Below are 16,745 nucleotides of genomic sequence, written 5' to 3' on the forward strand. Positions count from 1 at the left end.
TCAGTAGCACTGACCAGACTTTGTAACAGCCCTGAGCTGCCCACAGACCTCAGGAGCCACGGATGGGAAGCTCCCAAAGCCAGCACTCACACCGGGGCAACAATCACACACCTCTTCCTGGAGAACTGCTGGTCTATCTCCTCTAAGGACTGTCCTTTTGTTTCCGGAACAAAAAGGTAAATGAATATAACAGACATCACTCCTATCAGTCCATAGAGAAGAAACATCCAAGAGAACCCAATGGCATCTGCAGAGAGTCAAGAGTGTGAAGGCAGGAGGTCAGTCACATCATGGGATACAAAGGAAACTGGTTTATTTACTGTGAGGGGGTCACTGGTGCCTGATGGGCGTCTTATTTTGTGAAGCCATCAGCAGATCTGGGAAACTGCTTATCTGCAAGGCCTGGACTGGGAACCAGCAAGGGAAAAGGCTGGTTCATGCCAGGCTGTGCCAGCACCAGAGGGAAGGAGAAGGCAGCCGAGCTCCAGGGCCAGGAGTGCCCACCGAGTGCCTCAGCTGAGGGCTCTGCTAGAAGGAAATGCTGCAAAGCCGCCGGCATGGAAGCTGCAAACTCTGTGGTTTGCTGATACTGTGGTGCTCTAGTGCAGCCCAGTGGGCAATGGGTGACTTTTACAAACAGCTGACACGGTGCTGCTGGTGCCTGGCTTTCCTGCTCTCAGGGGCAGCAAGCAGGGTCACAGCTACTCCAGCCCCAAGTCCCCAGGGTTCAAAATGCCACCTTAATCTCCAAATGGCTCGTGGTGGCCACCCTTCCCTAACCAGCTGGGGGAGGTGGAGGGAGGGGCAGTGGCTACTTACCAATAAGGTCCAGGAAGGAGAGGCTGATCAGTAAATTAGCAGCCCAGTTAAAGCTGTTACAGAAGGCAAAGGCTCTTCCTCTTATCCCAGCAGGGTAAATCTCACTGAGGACCAGCCAGGTCACTGCACGGATTAGAGAGATCAGAAAGACAGTGTGGGAGTTCAGCAATCAGTCTGGTTGGGAAATGGGCAAGGGAGGTTTCAGCAGGTGGATTAAACTCTGGCTTCACCCAGCCCCTGCTGCTGCTGGTGGTGTCAAATATTCAGAGACAGGGCACAGCACAACACTCCAAACCTCCCTCCCATGGTCAGCACTCCAGGAGGAAGGAAACAGCAAAGAACAGGCCCAGGGAGCGAAGAAGAAAGTGGAGGAGTCTGACATTCCATTCATAGGAGATGGAATAGATCTGACAGACCTGCTGTCCTCACATGCTCTTTGTAAGGAAATGAGAAAGGGCAGAATTAGGGAGACAACACTGCATTTGGGCTAAAATCAGGGTTAAAGCAATACATGCCTTCAAGAACCCCCTCCTATCCTGGGCTTATTTAGCTTGAAATAATTTGCAGGGTCACTGTCAAACCCACGAGACTTGCCCACTTATATATTTCTCTTGAGTTAGATGCTGTTTTCTCCCATCAGGGCATTTAAATGTCAGAAAATAGTAGAGCTCACATGGAAGCAAGACCTATTCTTTAATCCCATCTGATGAAAAATAATGATTTCACAAACAAACAAACAAACAAAAAACCCAAGAAAACAACCAAACAGATACTGAGAAACTTTCAAGGAGGTTCCACTTCCAGTTCTGCACTGACTTTTATTATTACACAGCGAAGCCCCTCAGTCTCTCTGCCCTTAGCCTTCATTTTTTCTCCTCCCCAGGAGGGGTGAAGCGCTTATGGGATACTCTGATTTTGCAATGAACTTCACAGAAAAAAAAAAAAAAATAGAAGGGTAGTGATAGCATGGAAGAGGAAGTTATTCTAGTGCTGTACCAGCCCTCTAGTTGGCAGAGCTGCAGTGCTGGAAAGTGATTCAGTGGGCAGATGGGGACACATTTCCAGCTCCCAGACACCGAGCTGCTTGCTGCAGCAGACACACAAGGAACGTTTCCAGCAGGCAGCCTGCAGGTCAGCCCTAGTTTTATTCTCTGGGTTAGTGCAAGGATATGTAAACACCACACTTACTTGGCCCAAATCCAATTGAGAAGGCGCTCACGAAAGCCATCATGCTCAGCAGTGTAATCCAATTTAAGACCGTGTGCTGTGCCCAGGGAGCATCAGCGGGAGGAGGGCCCGTGCTTTCCACTGTCCCTTGACCTACCAAGTCCCTTTTCTGCATGAGGGAAGAACTGGGAACAACCTCTTTGCTTTGAGTACTGGCAAAAACTTCTGTGAGGCTCCTTGTGACGGGGGCTGCCCGGCTTTTGACGGCACCTGATGCTGGTGGGATGGGTGACGCAGCAGACTGGGGGAATGCAGAAGTCAGGGGGTGCTGAGAGAGGCTGAGGGATGCATTGGGGTGGGTGGGTGCCTTGCAGTCCCTGGCCATGGCCAGCGGGGCCACGCGGCTGGTGAGGCCGATGGTGGTGACCGAGATGGCCATCACCACACAGCCAGCCATGAGCAGCACTCTCCTGCCAGCCTTGTCTGCCAGGGCCATTGCGACCAGCGTGGCCACCACCTTTATCGCTCCCAACCCGACTGAGGCCAGGATTGCCGAGGAGTTGCTCTGGAATCCCACCGAGTGGAAGATTTTGGAGGCGTAGCCCAGCACGTTGGGCTGCCCGGTGAACTGCTGGAAGAGCACCAGTCCCAGACCCACCAGAGTCCGCCTTCTCATGTTGTCTCTGGTCCTGAAGAGGTCGAGGAGTGAGTAACGATTCTCCTGACAGGGCTCCCGCTTTGCTGCCTCTCTGTCCTCAGCGTCCTGCAACGGAATGAGGCCCTTCTGGCAGTCCGAGTCCCACGAGCTTAATTTCATGGGGTTCACTGGGAGGAAGAGGATGCTGAGGAACTGCATGGCTGTCGGGGCGATGGCCAGCCCGAACATGTACCTCCAGCCCCCCTCCACGTCGGCAAAGACGTAGTTCAGCGCGTAGGACAGCAGGATGCCCCCGGTGATGCCGGTCTCGTAGAGAGACACCAGCAACCCCCGCCGGTGAGCAGCCACCATCTCTGAGACGTAGATGCAGCAGGCCATGGACGAGATGGAGATGGCAAAGCCCACGGTCACCCGCCCGGTGACCAGCACCGTAAATGACCTGGCCAGCGTGAGGACGAGGCTGCCGGCCAGCAGGACCACGTTGCTGACCAGGATCGCTCTCCTCCGGCCGTGCCGGTCAATCAGCACCCCCCCAGCCAGGGAGGCCAGGAGCGCTCCGATGAGGACGGCGCTCACCACCACTTCTTGCTTGAAGCAGCTGAGCTGAAAGTCCACCTGCAACTGCAGCAGCGCACCAGAGATTATGCCCAGCTCGTACCCAAAGATCAGCCCGCCCAGGAGTGACACCGTTGCGGACAAGAGTAGGACCATCGCTGCATGACCTGGAACACAAGGAAGTAATGCTAAGTTCAGTTTTCTGACGCTGGCAGGGCAGCTATCAGCATGCACAGGCCGGAAAAAGCTCTCCCAGGACACCCCCAGCTTTCCATTTACAAAGCCACGATGTGGAATTCCCCCACTGGTCACCAGGTCACACGTAGAGAGGCACCTGCAGACAGTCACACAACCCACCAGGCTTCCACTCACCGCGGGGGCACTCACTTGGCGTGCAGAACTGGGAAATCAGGACTTTGTTAACAAAGTTAAGATGTGTTTTTAAGTGGAGGGCAGTGATTTGCAGTGCCTGGAGTTGTACAGGGGGACCTCTGTGGTCTCCCTTGATTGAAATTACAAAACCTGTTCTGGGCAGGAAATGCAGCTTCTGCTTTCAGGTTGTGAGTTGTTCTGCATTATCATTTTTCATGTTTCAGTGCACGTGGCACCACCAGCTCTCCCTGCAGCCTCTACATTCTCACTTCTTACCTTGGCATTAAAAGCCCTGTTCACAAAAGTTTCTTTCTCCCAGTTAATCCTGCACTCTTGCCAGGATTTTGTGGGGTGGCCCTGATTTCTTCACCTGCCCTTCTACAGCCCACAGCTCACAGGATCCCCGAGCCATGCACAGCCTCCTCAGACTGGTCCAGGACCACAGGACAAGCTTCATCATGAGCTGAAAACTTCACTGTTGCCAGCCCCAAATACAAGAAGCCACTTTTTGACCTTGCCCATCCCATACAAGTTTAGCTAAAATTAAATTTTAAAAAAAATAAATAAAAGCCAGCAGCAAAAGCAACCAAAACCAACCCAGCCCAAACAGCTCTACAAAACCAAGGTGCTGCCTGAACGTGCTTCTCACCACGGGGAAGGGATGAAAGGGTGACAGTGTGAGAACCATGAGCCATGTTACAGCAGCAGGGATTGCACTGGCGTGAGAGCCAGCACTGATGGAAGGATCTCTGGGAACAGCAGTGGCAGTGACCTCCCCTCCAGTTACAGTTCTGAAGCACAGGTAGAGTGCATTAGCTCTGAGGTTTGTGCTGGTTTCCAGCATGTAATTCTATCTGTACTCTTTTGTTTAATTATAAATATTCACATTTTCTGTAGACTGCATGTGGAAAAAATGTGGACACAACCACCAGACCGTGGAAACTTTTCTCACCCTGCCTAAGGGCTTTTTTCCCCCCTCACAAGCTGTGTTTAATAGGAAGTGTCTCTGCTTGGCCTTTAATTACAGCTAGCAATAAAGATTTCTCAGTGATGGCCGTACATAAATACAAATGTTTATGTTTATTCTGTAACCCTCTGTGTTTCAGTTGTTACTTACGCCATCCCAGTTACCCCAGTCCCTCTCACCACGCTCTGTGTGACCACCCACACTGTTTTTAGCACTCCTTGCACACATTATGCAGATAATTAGAAAATTATCTGCTGAGAACAAAAGGCTTAAGTGCCCATCCCATTGTTCCAAGCCACAAATTCTGCTAGACACAGAGAGTCCCACTATAAATACCACAGCTGATTTCATCAGGTTTTGCTGCATTTCTTGTTAACGTAATGATCAGTCATGGTTTATGAACTTTGACTGAAATCCAGTTTCTATACAGTCTGTTCTGACACAGCTGGGAAATTCGAGGACTCAGATCTCCACCTGAGGACAGAATGTTTGGTGGATCTCGGGAGGAGCTGTGGCAGGCGATTCCCTGCCTATGGCAAACTGGGCATCGGGCCGTGCTCCGGGACGGGGCAGTGACCGCCAGGCTGGGACTGGGCTGATTTTGGACTCTGCTCACACCAACGCCAAGACCAGCGAGTGCCGGACCGCTGCCTCCAGCAAACCCCGCTCCATAGCAAATCCCGGTCCCTCCACACTCCTTGTACCCCGCTCTCCCTGCCGCCGGAGCGCTCCTGGAATGGCCCCAGGACCGAGCCGCAGGAAATTCCTTGGCTCTCCTGCTCGCTGTGCGTGCCGCTGGGAGCGCTAAAAAAAAAACCAAACCCAAACCCGAAACAACCCCAAAACCAAACCAGAAAGAAAGGAAGGGGCGTGGGATGCAGCCCCAGCCTTTAGGAAAAGTTGAAAACTTTTCTCTTCTTCCTTTCGGGAACTTTTTCCCCGAGGGGGCAGAGCGCGCCCGTCCCAGCCCGGGGGTGGGGAGGGGAGAGGGGGCCCGCCCGTCCCCGGAGGGGCTGCGGCAGCAAAACCTGATGATCCCTCTGCGCCCCCCGCCCGGCCCCGGCCGCACTCACCCATGGCCCGGCGGGGCTGAGCCCCCCGCGCTCCGCGGCTGCGGGAGCGGAGCGGGGCCGGGAGAAGGAGCGGGGCCGGGAGCCGGAGCGGGGCCGAGCCACGTCGCTACCGCCCTGCCCCCGGCCGGGCAGCCTGGGGCTTGCAGTCCCCGGGCCGGGGCAGCCGCACCGCGCCCGGCAGCGATGGCGAGGGCCGGGAGCGGGAGGCTGATCCCGCGGGATGGGTGAGCCCGGAGGGCAGCGGGGCTGGGCGTGGGATCTCCCGCGGGAGGCTGCGGGGTGGCCGGGGGCGCTTTGCGGGGGTACGCGGCTTGTCGGTCTAGGAACGAGGATGTGGCTTTCGTGGCTGGAATGACAACTCTGTCCCCGTTCTGTCTCGCTCGAGCCAGGAACGGGAATCTCCTCGCTGCCTGCTGACCTGCTCTTGTGCAGAGCTTCTCCCCCCCACCCCAGACGGGAAAGCCTCTAGTAAGCCCCCAAGAGATTGACAGTTTATTAATGATTTGAGGTAGCTCAGCTGGAAAGCCCAAGAAGCCTGATAGGAAAGGGGTGACCATTTCAAAGCTAAAACTAAAAGAGCAGCAGGGGAGGTTTGGGTTAGATATCAGGAAAAGGTTCTTCACCCGGAGGGTGGCTGAGCAGTGGAACAGGCTCCCCAGGGAAGTGGTCACTGCATCAAGCCAGATAGAGTTCAAGAAGTGTTTGGACAACACTCTCAGGCACATGGTGTGATTCTTGGGGTATCCTGTGCAGGGCCAGGAGATGGACTCGATCCTGATGGGTCCCTTCCAACTGAGCACATTCTGTGATTTTGTGATTCTGTGATTTTATGACTAAGTTTGCACTCTTAACTTTCACTGATCTCCTTCCCCTTGCACAGTGCTCCATCAGACAAAGCATTTCAGTATTCAGCTTCCCTTGCAATTAACATTTTTTTTCTGCTGAGTGGAACAGGAACCTTCCTGCTGTCCTGCATAAAAGTCACTGGGGCTTGCACTTGGATACAAGATTTTTTTCCTGAGGCTAATTACGTGTATCCCAAAGTTCAGTTTGTTAAACGAGGGTTTTAAAAACCGTGATACACCTTGAAGTGCTTTCAAAACTCTTCACCACAATATGCAAACATTCTCCCTTGGTGGTGTTCATGCAAACAGCAGCTGCTGGGCGGGTTGAGCTGTGCTGAGGTGCACGAGATGTTCAGAGGTTTGCTGTGACCCAGCTGGCTTGGGGACCAGCGAGGGAAGATGTGGTGTCACAGGTGGGAAGGCAGGAACAGCCTCCCCAGAGCCATCCAGCAGGGACTGCCACTGAAGGGGAGGTGGAAGTGACTGCGAACCTGCACTGTGAGCTGGCATGTTACTGCAGGTAACAGTTCATTTCAGACTTGTATTACAATTTTAATATTTAATATGTTATAACCACACAGGTTTCAGAACAGCAGTCAAGCTTTTTGTCACAGTACAAAGCTGAATTGGGGAAGGTCTGCATCTGTGACCATCGTGTCTGTGGTGCAGGCAAACCCCTCTGACACAGGCCAAAATAAACAGGTTGGGTGAAGAATAAAGAACACAAGAACCTGTGATTTTTTTTTTTTTAAGAGCCTTTTCAGTCACCCCACGTTTTGACTTAATAGGGCACTTAAGAGAAATATTTAAATAATCATTATTATTCTAAGAATGGGGATACATTTCTTTCTCTGCTCTGCAGAGCAGTGGTACCAACTCTTTTTTTTGTTCCAACTCATTTTGGGATGCTTGAGATGGGCCATACTGGATCACATGTATCCTTTCAGCGTTAATCTGTTGGATCTCTGGCTGCAACATGGGCAGCAGTTGATCAAACATTTTGGTTTTGTTCCTTCTCCAAGTTACAGAGAACATGAAAAGCGTTTCAAACCATCTATCTGGTTTGCAGGTTAAATAAATGCTTTCCATTCATATCCTCTAATTTCAATGGAAATAAAGTATGTAAAAATACATTTTCTAAAACCTTGCATCTGATTCAGACTGACATTTTGGGTGAGCTGTGCTGTGAATTGGAGGTGTCACCCATGAATGGTTCCCTGCTACGCAGGGAGCCAGAGGGGACCCAGAGTCAAACCCACCCTTGGCTGCTTGATCTGCAGTTTCCCTGAACAATTCCTTCCTTCTGAATTTAATTCAGTGTGAAAAGGAAGAAATGACACCTTTCTCCATGGTCGCTCAGCTTTCATTTATCTGGAGTGTTATTCATTTTCTGGAGGCTTCCTGGTCTCTAACAGAACAAGAGTTGTTATTAGCACAGACAAGAAGGGGGTGAGGTCCTGAGGAGCACAGGCAGAGCTTTATGGTGTGTTTACAAAAGGTGGCCAGAAAGGTGACATCAGTATGTGCAGAAGAGCAGCTGCCACGTCGACACTGCGCGTGGCTGTGGGTTCTGGTCGTCTGGGAACAAAGGTGCAAACCTGCTGTGGTGTACAGCAGGGATAATTTGGGGTGGTGGGGGGGAAAAAAAAATCTTCCTTTGTGGTTTTTAAAGCACACCTTTCTTATCTAACATTTGTGATCAGTGGGTATCCTGGGCCTGCTGAAGTCAGTGCCTTTGTCCTGAAGCTCCACACATGAGAAGGTCTGGAGTGGCGGATCCACCAACCCTTCGTGTGTGCCGGCACGTTTCTATCCTGGCTCTCTCCTTCGATGCCTTCCTCCTTCTCCTCCCCTCCAGATGTGTCTCAAATTCACCTTTTCCCATCTGAGCTCTGAGGATGGCAGCCTCCATCCTTAAATCAGCTGTAGGGTTGATGGGAGAGCTGCTCGTAGGGCCAAGGGTTCCACAGGACAGCAGGGAGGAAGGAGCCCACCTTGGTTTCCATTAGCTTGGTTTGCTGAGCCGCAATTTTTGATTTAATTACATTGTTTGCCAAAGGAGAGTTTGTAAACGCTTGTCACCAGGAGAACAAAGTTACATAATTAAACTATTTAGCAGAGTCTGTGGCTTCAGTGCAGTTCTCTGGGGTGATTCAACCTTCCAATAAAAATACTGTGTGATACCATAAATATTGTAAATGGCTCTAGATGGTTTCCAAGGGCTATGTCAACTGCTTTTTTTTGCGTTCAAAGAGAAAAGAAGAAGTGAAATCACGGGGAAGATAAAATTTAAATAAATAAAATAAATGGGAAAACAAAGCAAAAATATTTTCGTTCGTCTTTTGAGAGCTCTGGAGGATGTTTTTGGCCAGCATGAGAGAAGATTGTCATGTTTACCAGAATAATGAACCAAGGGTGTCTCTGTGCACTTGCTTATAGGTTATATATGAGTGTCTGTGGGGGCATCTGAGCACGGATGCTTAGATAAAATCTGCCCACAACATGGGGAAAACCTTTCTCGTTATTTGAGTGTTTGTGGCACTTGCAAATTCCAGCCACAGAGCCCAGGAATGCACCTGTTTCCCTGGCCAAGCTGCCACAGCGAGGGCAGCTGAAGGAGGATGCCACGGGTGGCCAGACTGGAGGGATTGGATTATCTGTATCATTGAAAACTTGGAGAGGTTGTTTAAAAGTTGTTACTGAAGCAAGATAAATATTTGCCGGGCGTGATCCCACCGTGCAATGACAAGTAAGCTGTATGGAATGTGGTAATAAAATATAAATGCTCTGAAAAGGAAACAAATGTTGTGGATGTGAAAACAAGGGCAAAATGGACTTGTGGCACCTCCAAAAGCAACAACTGAAAACATATTTACATGGACTGGGCTGAATTCTCTTGCATATCTTCTGAGGAACGTAAACTGCAGCATGTGCAGATCAGCCAGTAGAGCAGTGGGTTTTCAGGGTGCCATAAAAACCCAAATACTGCTCCAAATATAATGGGTTTGTCCACCTTTTACTAAGATGGAGATGTGGGGCTTGACTGCTCAAGGAAGGGGGAGTCACCTGGCTGACTGAGTGGGCTGTGACAGACCTGGGGCGGCAGCTTTGGTGCTGCCCAGCGTGGGGACCTGAAGTCACACCATTCCCTACTGCAGGCTGGCAATTCCCTGCAGCCCATGGGCAAATCCCTTCTCTTCCCCAGCCAAAAACGGGGCACGGGTCTGCACGGGCTCCAGCAGAGGCTTTTGGCACATGAAGGGCCAAGAGCCAGTGGTGGCTCATCCCGGTGCTGATGTCATCGTGGTGATGTCCCAAAGGTGGAGCATCCTGGTGGTGTTTTCCCGGTGATGGGGGGATGATGGCCCAGTGATGGGGTCCCTGCGGTGATGCCCCAGTGGTGGAGCATCCTGGTGTTGTTGTCCTGGAGGTGGTGTCCCAGGGGTGATGCCCTGGCAGGGGGCTCTAGGGTGGCACTGGGAACACCTCGGAGGGGAAACACGAGATCCCATCTGCTACTTTGGGAAGACGCACATCCAGCATCTCCCTCGCAAGCCCGGGGGCAGCTGCCGGACTCGGTCTTGCACTGGCAGAAACACAGAACGCACCGGCTGGGGAAGGCTCAGGAACGAGTCCCACCATCCTGCAGCTGCTCAGGGCAGCAGGATTTATGGGGAGCAAGCACAGAACGGGGTTTTGGAAGAGGCAACACCGCGATCCCCAGGGGCAGGGCGGCGCGGGGCGCGTCACAGCGGGGGCGGGGCGGGGGCGGGGCTTGGGGCGTTCGGCTGTTTCCGCCCCGGGGAACCGAGCGCTGACGGAGATGGCCGGAGATCACCGAAGGTTCCCGAGCGTTGCCGAAGCGGCGCCCCGCGCAGGCGCGCTGTGGCGGCGCGGCGATGGCGGCGGCCCAGGCGGAGGCGGGCGGGGAGCCCTCAGTGCCGGCCGGGCCCGCCGCGGGCGCTGTGGGGGCCGCGGGCCCCGCCGGGAACCACCGCGAGGCCGCGGGGGAGGGAGAGGAGCTGTCGCCGCCGCCGCTGCCGGGGCTGCGGCTGGTGCAGCAGGGCGCCGAGGCGCACGTGTACCGCGGGCTGTTCCTGGGCCGCGCGGCCGTGGCGAAGCTCCGCGTCCCCAAGCGCTACCGGCACCCGGCGCTGGAGGAGCGGCTCAGCCGCCGCCGCATGACACAGGAGGCGCGGTCGCTGCTGCGCTGCCGGCGGGCAGGTGGGCACGGGGAGAGGTGGTGGTGGTGGTGGGGCTACCCCGGCAGAACGGACAGACAGACGGACACCCCGGGGCGGTGTGAGCAGGGAGGGACAGATGGACACCCGGGGCAGCCCCCACAGGGCACATCCTGCAGTGCTCCCCGGCTCTGCCCGCGGCTCAGAGCACATCGCAGACACTCGGCGCCTCCAGCGCCCACCCTGAAGGGTGCGGGGGGTTCTTCTCATCCCGGGGTGACCCGCTCTGCTCGTCCAGATCAGCCCCTAAAACGCAGCTTGTCCTCGATGTGTCCCATAATGGGACTCTCACCCCAGGAGGAGCTGATCCTGTTACCCATCTGGAGCTGCCAGCAGGTTATAAAGGCTGCCGGTGCAGATGGGTCGGGAATAAGTGTTGGCAAGGCCCTTCCAAGATGTGGATTGGCAGAGGCCGGGGGTGATCTCAACCCGAAATTCTGTTCGAGACTTTTATTGGTTGTGTTTTGGGAATCATGTAAATTAACTGTTAGCATTTGATTTGCCCTTTTAAATAGGGATTCCAGCTCCAGCTGTCTACTTCGTGGATTATGTCACCAACTCCATATATCTTGAAGATATCGTAGACTCAGTTACAGTTCAGGATCATATTTACTCTGTCCAGCGGAGTGGAAATGATGCCAGCAGCCTCCAGAGCTTAGCAGAGAAGATGGGTGAGCTGTTAGCAAGGATGCACGATGAAGATATTATCCACGGGGATCTCACAACTGCCAATCTCCTCCTGCGGCCGCCCCTGGAGGAGCTGGACTTGGTGCTGATAGACTTTGGACTCAGTTTTATTTCAGGTCTTCCAGAGGATAAAGGAGTTGATTTGTACGTTCTGGAAAAAGCCTTCATTAGCACTCATCCAGATACTGAAGTGATGTTTAAAGCTCTGCTGAAGAGCTATGCAGCCACATCTAAAAAATCCGGTCCTGTCATCAAAAAGCTGGATGAGGTGCGGCTAAGGGGAAGGAAGAGATCCATGATTGGGTAGGAGAGGGCAGGCTTAGGGATGGGGAAATCTTACGTTCTGCAAATAGGGTTATTTATATTTCTAGGTGGTTTTATTTCGCATATCGCTATTTTGATAACTGTGTCTTCAAATAAATAACTCTGAATGAGTTTAAGTGTGGTAAAGCAACCAAAGTAATTGCGAGATGGGAGCACAGCCGAGAGAGAAACAACTGAAGGTCACTTTTTTCCTAAACGTTAAGTATCTCTTCTACAAAGCGGTTTGCAGTGTCATTCCACTCGTGTTCTTTGTGTGGTTAGAATCATTCAGAGGCATCTTGCTCAGCCTGCAGACCATGAATTGGTGGGAGGTTCTTACTGGGGGTACTGGAGCATCTATAAAAGGTAACTGAGAAAGAGAAGTGTGTTATTTTAATTAAAAGATGTGTTATTATTCTCAGAAGACTTTACAAACAAGGCATTTAAATCCATTATAAATTACTCTACACATGCTGAAAATTTTTGGGAGACCTGAATTCCAGGACATGGGCAATGCTGAAATACAGCACTAAACATAACCCAGGTTTATTTTCTTTTGGTAGTAATTTTGGCTTTTTTTCCCCCTTTCAGTCCATAGTACTTCCTCAAGAAAATAAAACTTGTTAATCAAGAACACTTTTTTGCTGAGAAACTTCCACTTTAAGCAAGAAGTCAGCTGTGAATTTCCATTTGTGGCGCTTTATAAGAGGGACTGCCCAATTGACAGAGGCAGGTGGTACTACCCTTTCTTGTAATATTTCCTCTGTATCAGTTCTTTTTCTGGGTTACTCTGTCTAATGTGAAATGTCAGATGTCCTAGAGGAAAAGCCTTGGGGAGGTTGGAAGATAATTGGCTCTCTGCACTATGAGCAGATTGGGAGGTGAGTTGTGCCCTCGCCGAGTGCGTGAGATTCATCATTTACTGCAGGTAATGATGGGAAAGAAACAGTGAGCTCCTCCCTGAACCATTTGCTGTGCTGGGCAGCCTTTACCCATCGGGAAGATCCTCTCTTCTCTGGCTGAAGATGGCTAAGAGGGAGCGAAGTGTGCCTCACCCCTCCGGATCCGTGGATGTGTCCTGTACGAATCAGGATCCGTGGATGTGTCCTGTACGGATCAGCATCCGTGGAGGAGAAGGCAGCTGCGCGAAACTGCTCTGCCAGGCAGGGGAGAGAGTTGAGGGCTTCTTCCTGCGCGCTGAGAGCAACCCCAGCGCAGGAGTCTGGGCTGGCGGGACCCGCTCGGGGCTCTTCTCAGGAGCGGAGCGGGGCGGGCGGGTGGCGCTGCGAACCACAGTGTGCCTCGGCGGGTTTATCCTCGTTCCTCGCGGTGGCGCCGCTGCAGCGCTGCCGCTCCCTGTCTCTGGAGTGCCCGGTTCGCCTCCCGCAAGTGTCCTAGCGCGGCGGGCTGCCCGTGCCCGGCGCGCATTCACCTCTTGCCAGAGGAGCCGCCTGGGCGAGTGCCCGGCCCCGGCGTGGGGTTTGCGGGTTCCACCGCCCAGCCACATTCCTTGGGCTGCCGCTCGCGGCCAGCCCGTTTTTATTATCGCTCGCTCCCGCGAGGGAGAGCGGCATGTTCGTGCAGGGAGCAGCGAATGCTCTCCTGCCTTCCTGGAGAGCGACTTCCCAGCACACGGTCACTCGGACCGGGCTGATGGAGAGGGGCCTCGCGGCGTGGTGGGAGCAGGTGGATGGATGCAGAGCTGACGAGCCCCCTAAGGAGGCTGAGCCGAGCCCCCCGTGCCAGAGGAGGCTGCACGCCCGAGCTCCGGGCCCGCCGGCACCATCTGTACAAACACTGCTCTCGCTGCCTCCCGGCGATGCCAGGGTTGAGTTCTGTTTGCAAAGCCCTTTGAAGAAGCCTGTTCCTGACTCTCGTGGTGTTTATTAAAATGCAGCTCTCCCCGCGGGACAGCAGAGCAGAAACAAAGCTGATCCGCGGGGAGCTTTCAGGGCAGGCACGGTGCTCTGAGCCGGGGCCGGCAGCCCGTGGCGAGGCCAGTCCTCTCGGGGAGCTGGTGCGTGGGACTGGCCTTCGAGCAGCGACTGCTGAACTGGCCTCTGCTGAAATCAGCTCTGTGATGGAGCTTCAAAACAAAGCAGAACTTCACTGGTCATGAAAAGCAAAAATGTTTTGCTTTCTCACTGCATGATCAACTCCTTCCCGTTATGTAAGTGTTACTTTCTGCACATCTGTGTTATGGCTTGTTGATGTTTCCTCTTGATCAGCCCGATGTGTGGTTTGGTTTGTTGTAGTGAATGCTGAGCTGTTGCTGTTTGAGGATGGAAAAATCTCAGCGGGTGCTTGTCCAGCAAAGAGGACACTCTAGACCTGCAAATTGCCCACCCCACGTCTTCTTGCAGCCTCAGCTGTATCACTCCACCAGTCCATCAGGAGGTGGACTCGATGATCCTTGTGGGCTCCTTCCAACTCAGGTTACTCTGATTCTGTGCCTGCAGCAGCAGTTCACTGGATGAAAACCTCTGCTTCTCTGGATGGTTCACAGGGCCTGTGGAGTTTCCAGTCTTTGTTGGACTGGGAACAGCCTGATATACTGCTGTGTTAACCTTCCATGCATCTATGTGGTCATAAGCAACACTTTATTATTAGTATTATTAATATTTATTGTTATTATTATTATCCATTGCATTATTAATACTCAAGCTTAAAGTCCAGTGCATGTCTATTCTCATAAAGAAAATGGGATTCCTATTTTCTTCTCTTGTTTCACATGAATAGTGAAATGCTTTTGAGGGGACCCTGAATCATGGGATGTGATGGCTCACGGTGCACCCAGCCACTGGGGGTCTCTCTGCCACCATCACTAGCACTGGGAAAATGCATATGTTTAGGGAAAATCTTTGAACAGAAGGTATTTACAGCTGTGTGCTGGATGGACAGTTGGTCACTCTGGGTCCTTCTGCTGCTTCAATCTTTCCACTTTGAAGAACAGATTGTTGTCTCGGGGGACCAACTCCAGACCTGCCAGGAACAGCTTCATTTCCAGGGGCTTCCACTCTGTGGTGGGCCTGGGAACCAGCTTGCAAGCTCATGGATACCAAACTGACTTTAATTTGGGGTAATGATGCTAATCTGTGTTTTGCCCACTGATGCCAAGAGGGCAGAACTGAACTAAGGGGATTTTTCGAGATAAATATGAGTTGTAGACCTATAGGAGAACTAAGAGGAAAAAGAGACATGAAAAGAAAAATCAAAACACATACAAGCAAGGAACAGGGATGAAGATGCTGTTGCATAATCTGGGAATGCTGTTGCCTTGACTTTTGGACAGTGGCAGCTCTGTGCCCATAATCACTGTGTGTAGATATAAAAACTGTGCAGACAGGCTCTATGCTGTAGCTTTTTCCAGTGAACTTTTTTTTCAGTCTAGGCCTTGATGTCTGCAGGAAATTGATATTTTCCAGTTTTGCAAGATGCAAAACACTGATAACCTTTTGCAGCCCTCCTCTCCCATCAGTGCTGATAGGAAATCAAGTCAGTGCAATAAAAGCTCATTTGTAACCCAGGCTTCACTCCGTGAGGGTCACTACAGATAAATAAAGCCTCTCCCTGGCCCAAGCACAAACCGTGTCCCACAGTGGTCCCTTGGGCCACTATGCAGCACCTCTTTCTTTTGCTAATAAATCAAATGTACTTTAAGTAGCAGAGAACAATGGCCCAGGAGTGCAGTGAGGTCTGATCCCAGTGATGGCCACGGAGCACAGGGAGGGCACAGCCAGGGCAGCTGCAGCCACCGCTGGCACTGGAAATGGGGCTGATAGAGATGGAGCTCACAAGAAAACACATTAATTATACATTTTTTCCCAGCTGAAGTCCAGGAAGGCCGAGTGAAGCAGCATGTAGCCCCTGCAGAATGTGCTCGGCTGGGAAGCACTGGAGGCTGAGCCAGCATCCACCCTGCTGAGCCGAGAGGGGCCGGGTGGGATCGGAGAAGGGACTGTCCAGGCGGGGACGTGACTTGTGTCTTGGAGGGGAATGTGCTGCCGGTCCCCTTGCCCCCCCACACTGCCAGAAGCCTGTATCCTCACAAGAGAAGGAACAGACTGTGACACTGGCAGCTTATCGTTCTTTGGAAGCTTTTTCTAACTGATTTTGAGAGAAGAAGTTTTGTCGAGCTCCTTTGCTCCGGCATGTGACACACACTCATGCATGGCCTCCCAGCCCGTGGCTCAGGGGTATTTTGGGTAAGCTGAACCTGTTTTAGGCAGTTCCAGTGTTTTAATGGCCTCAATTTTGCTTTCAGGTCATCAGCCAGCCACCCATCTGCCCACCCTCTCCATCACACACCACTACCCGAGTGAGTGATGAAGCCGCTTGTGCTGTCCCAGCCCACTGTAGTGGCACTGAGGCGGCACAGCAATCTCCTCTTTTGTTTTTTTTTTCTTTTTTTTATAGTCATGATAACTTCTTATTCATGTTGCTGAGCAGTTCAAGAAAGGCAAGATAACCCCCCCCCCACGGCTCTCCCTGGGTTGGCACTCTGCTTTCCTGGCAGAAGGAGGGTGCTTTGCCAGCGGGGCCGGGCGCCAGGCGGATGCCGGATCCTGGCGTTGCCAGCGGCCCCCGGCAGTGCCCGGCAAAAGCCTTTGTGCCCGTTCTGCCATTTGAAAAGAGCCACGGTGCTGATGCCCTCACCCTTCAGCCCCTGCCCGGGGATTAACGGGTTTGTCGCTATTTGTGCAAAATGATATATGTGCTGTTAAGGAAAGGGAGGGGAATGGATCCAGATGCAGAGAAGAGTCCACTCAGACAAGGGCACAGTCCTGTCTCTGATCCTGGTTGTAACACCACACTCTTCCTCTCTTAACGTCTTGCCGCCTCTGTGCCAGTGATCCACGGCTTGCATAAAGTGGACAGACCTTTCTGGGGTCTTTTTTTTTATCCAATACATTTGACTCCAACTTCCTTGATGCTCTAGGAAGTAGAATCAAGGAGGAGCAACTCTTCAGAGAACTGATTGATTGTGAAAGGGAAGGGTTTTCCTGCTGAACGTGGGTTTTACACGTCTTTCATGTATACAGGGCCAATTTACCCAAG

General features: G+C 52.3%; 2 protein-coding genes and 1 long non-coding RNA gene across 3 annotated transcripts in view; 2 read left to right on the top strand and 1 right to left on the bottom strand.

Moving 5' to 3' along the window:
- Positions 1-5,644, bottom strand: part of SLC2A10 (solute carrier family 2 member 10) — a 7,014-nt gene extending 1,370 nt beyond the window's left edge. Inside the window, exons 1-4 of the mRNA XM_027898064.1 lie at positions 5,612-5,644; positions 2,008-3,366; positions 820-942; positions 112-247 (exon numbers count right to left, since the gene is read on the bottom strand). Coding sequence (XP_027753865.1) covers positions 112-247; positions 820-942; positions 2,008-3,366; positions 5,612-5,615 — 1,622 coding nt within the window. The 5' untranslated portion in view covers positions 5,616-5,644. The remainder of the gene's footprint in view (positions 1-111; positions 248-819; positions 943-2,007; positions 3,367-5,611) is intronic.
- A 94-nt stretch (positions 5,645-5,738) lies between these two features.
- Positions 5,739-8,313, top strand: LOC114064733. The gene is made up of 3 exons (XR_003572801.1): positions 5,739-5,835; positions 6,001-6,079; positions 8,160-8,313. It is a non-coding gene; the product is annotated as an uncharacterized LOC114064733 (long non-coding RNA).
- Positions 8,314-10,355: 2,042 nt separating this feature from the next.
- TP53RK (TP53 regulating kinase) lies at positions 10,356-12,085 on the top strand. The gene is made up of 2 exons (XM_027898044.1): positions 10,356-10,680; positions 11,213-12,085. The coding sequence occupies exons 1-2, from the start codon at positions 10,356-10,358 to the stop codon at positions 11,689-11,691; spliced, it is 804 nt and encodes a 267-aa protein (XP_027753845.1). The 3' UTR covers positions 11,692-12,085.
- The last annotated feature ends 4,660 nt before the right edge of the window (positions 12,086-16,745 follow it).

Source organism: Empidonax traillii, unplaced genomic scaffold (assembly GCF_003031625.1).
Source record: "Empidonax traillii isolate 1590-97213 ecotype Southwest subspecies unplaced genomic scaffold, ASM303162v1 scaffold575:size619451, whole genome shotgun sequence".
Classification (NCBI taxonomy): Eukaryota; Metazoa; Chordata; class Aves; order Passeriformes; family Tyrannidae; genus Empidonax; species Empidonax traillii.

Excerpts from the sequence above, each read along its gene's own strand:
- TP53RK (XM_027898044.1), top strand. The coding sequence starts at position 10,356 with ATGGCGGCGGCCCAGGCGGAGGCGGGCGGGGAGCCCTCAGTGCCGGCC. Across the intron at positions 10,681-11,212 it reads GCTGCGCTGCCGGCGGGCAG|GGATTCCAGCTCCAGCTGTC; the intron begins GTGGGCACGGGG and ends CCTTTTAAATAG.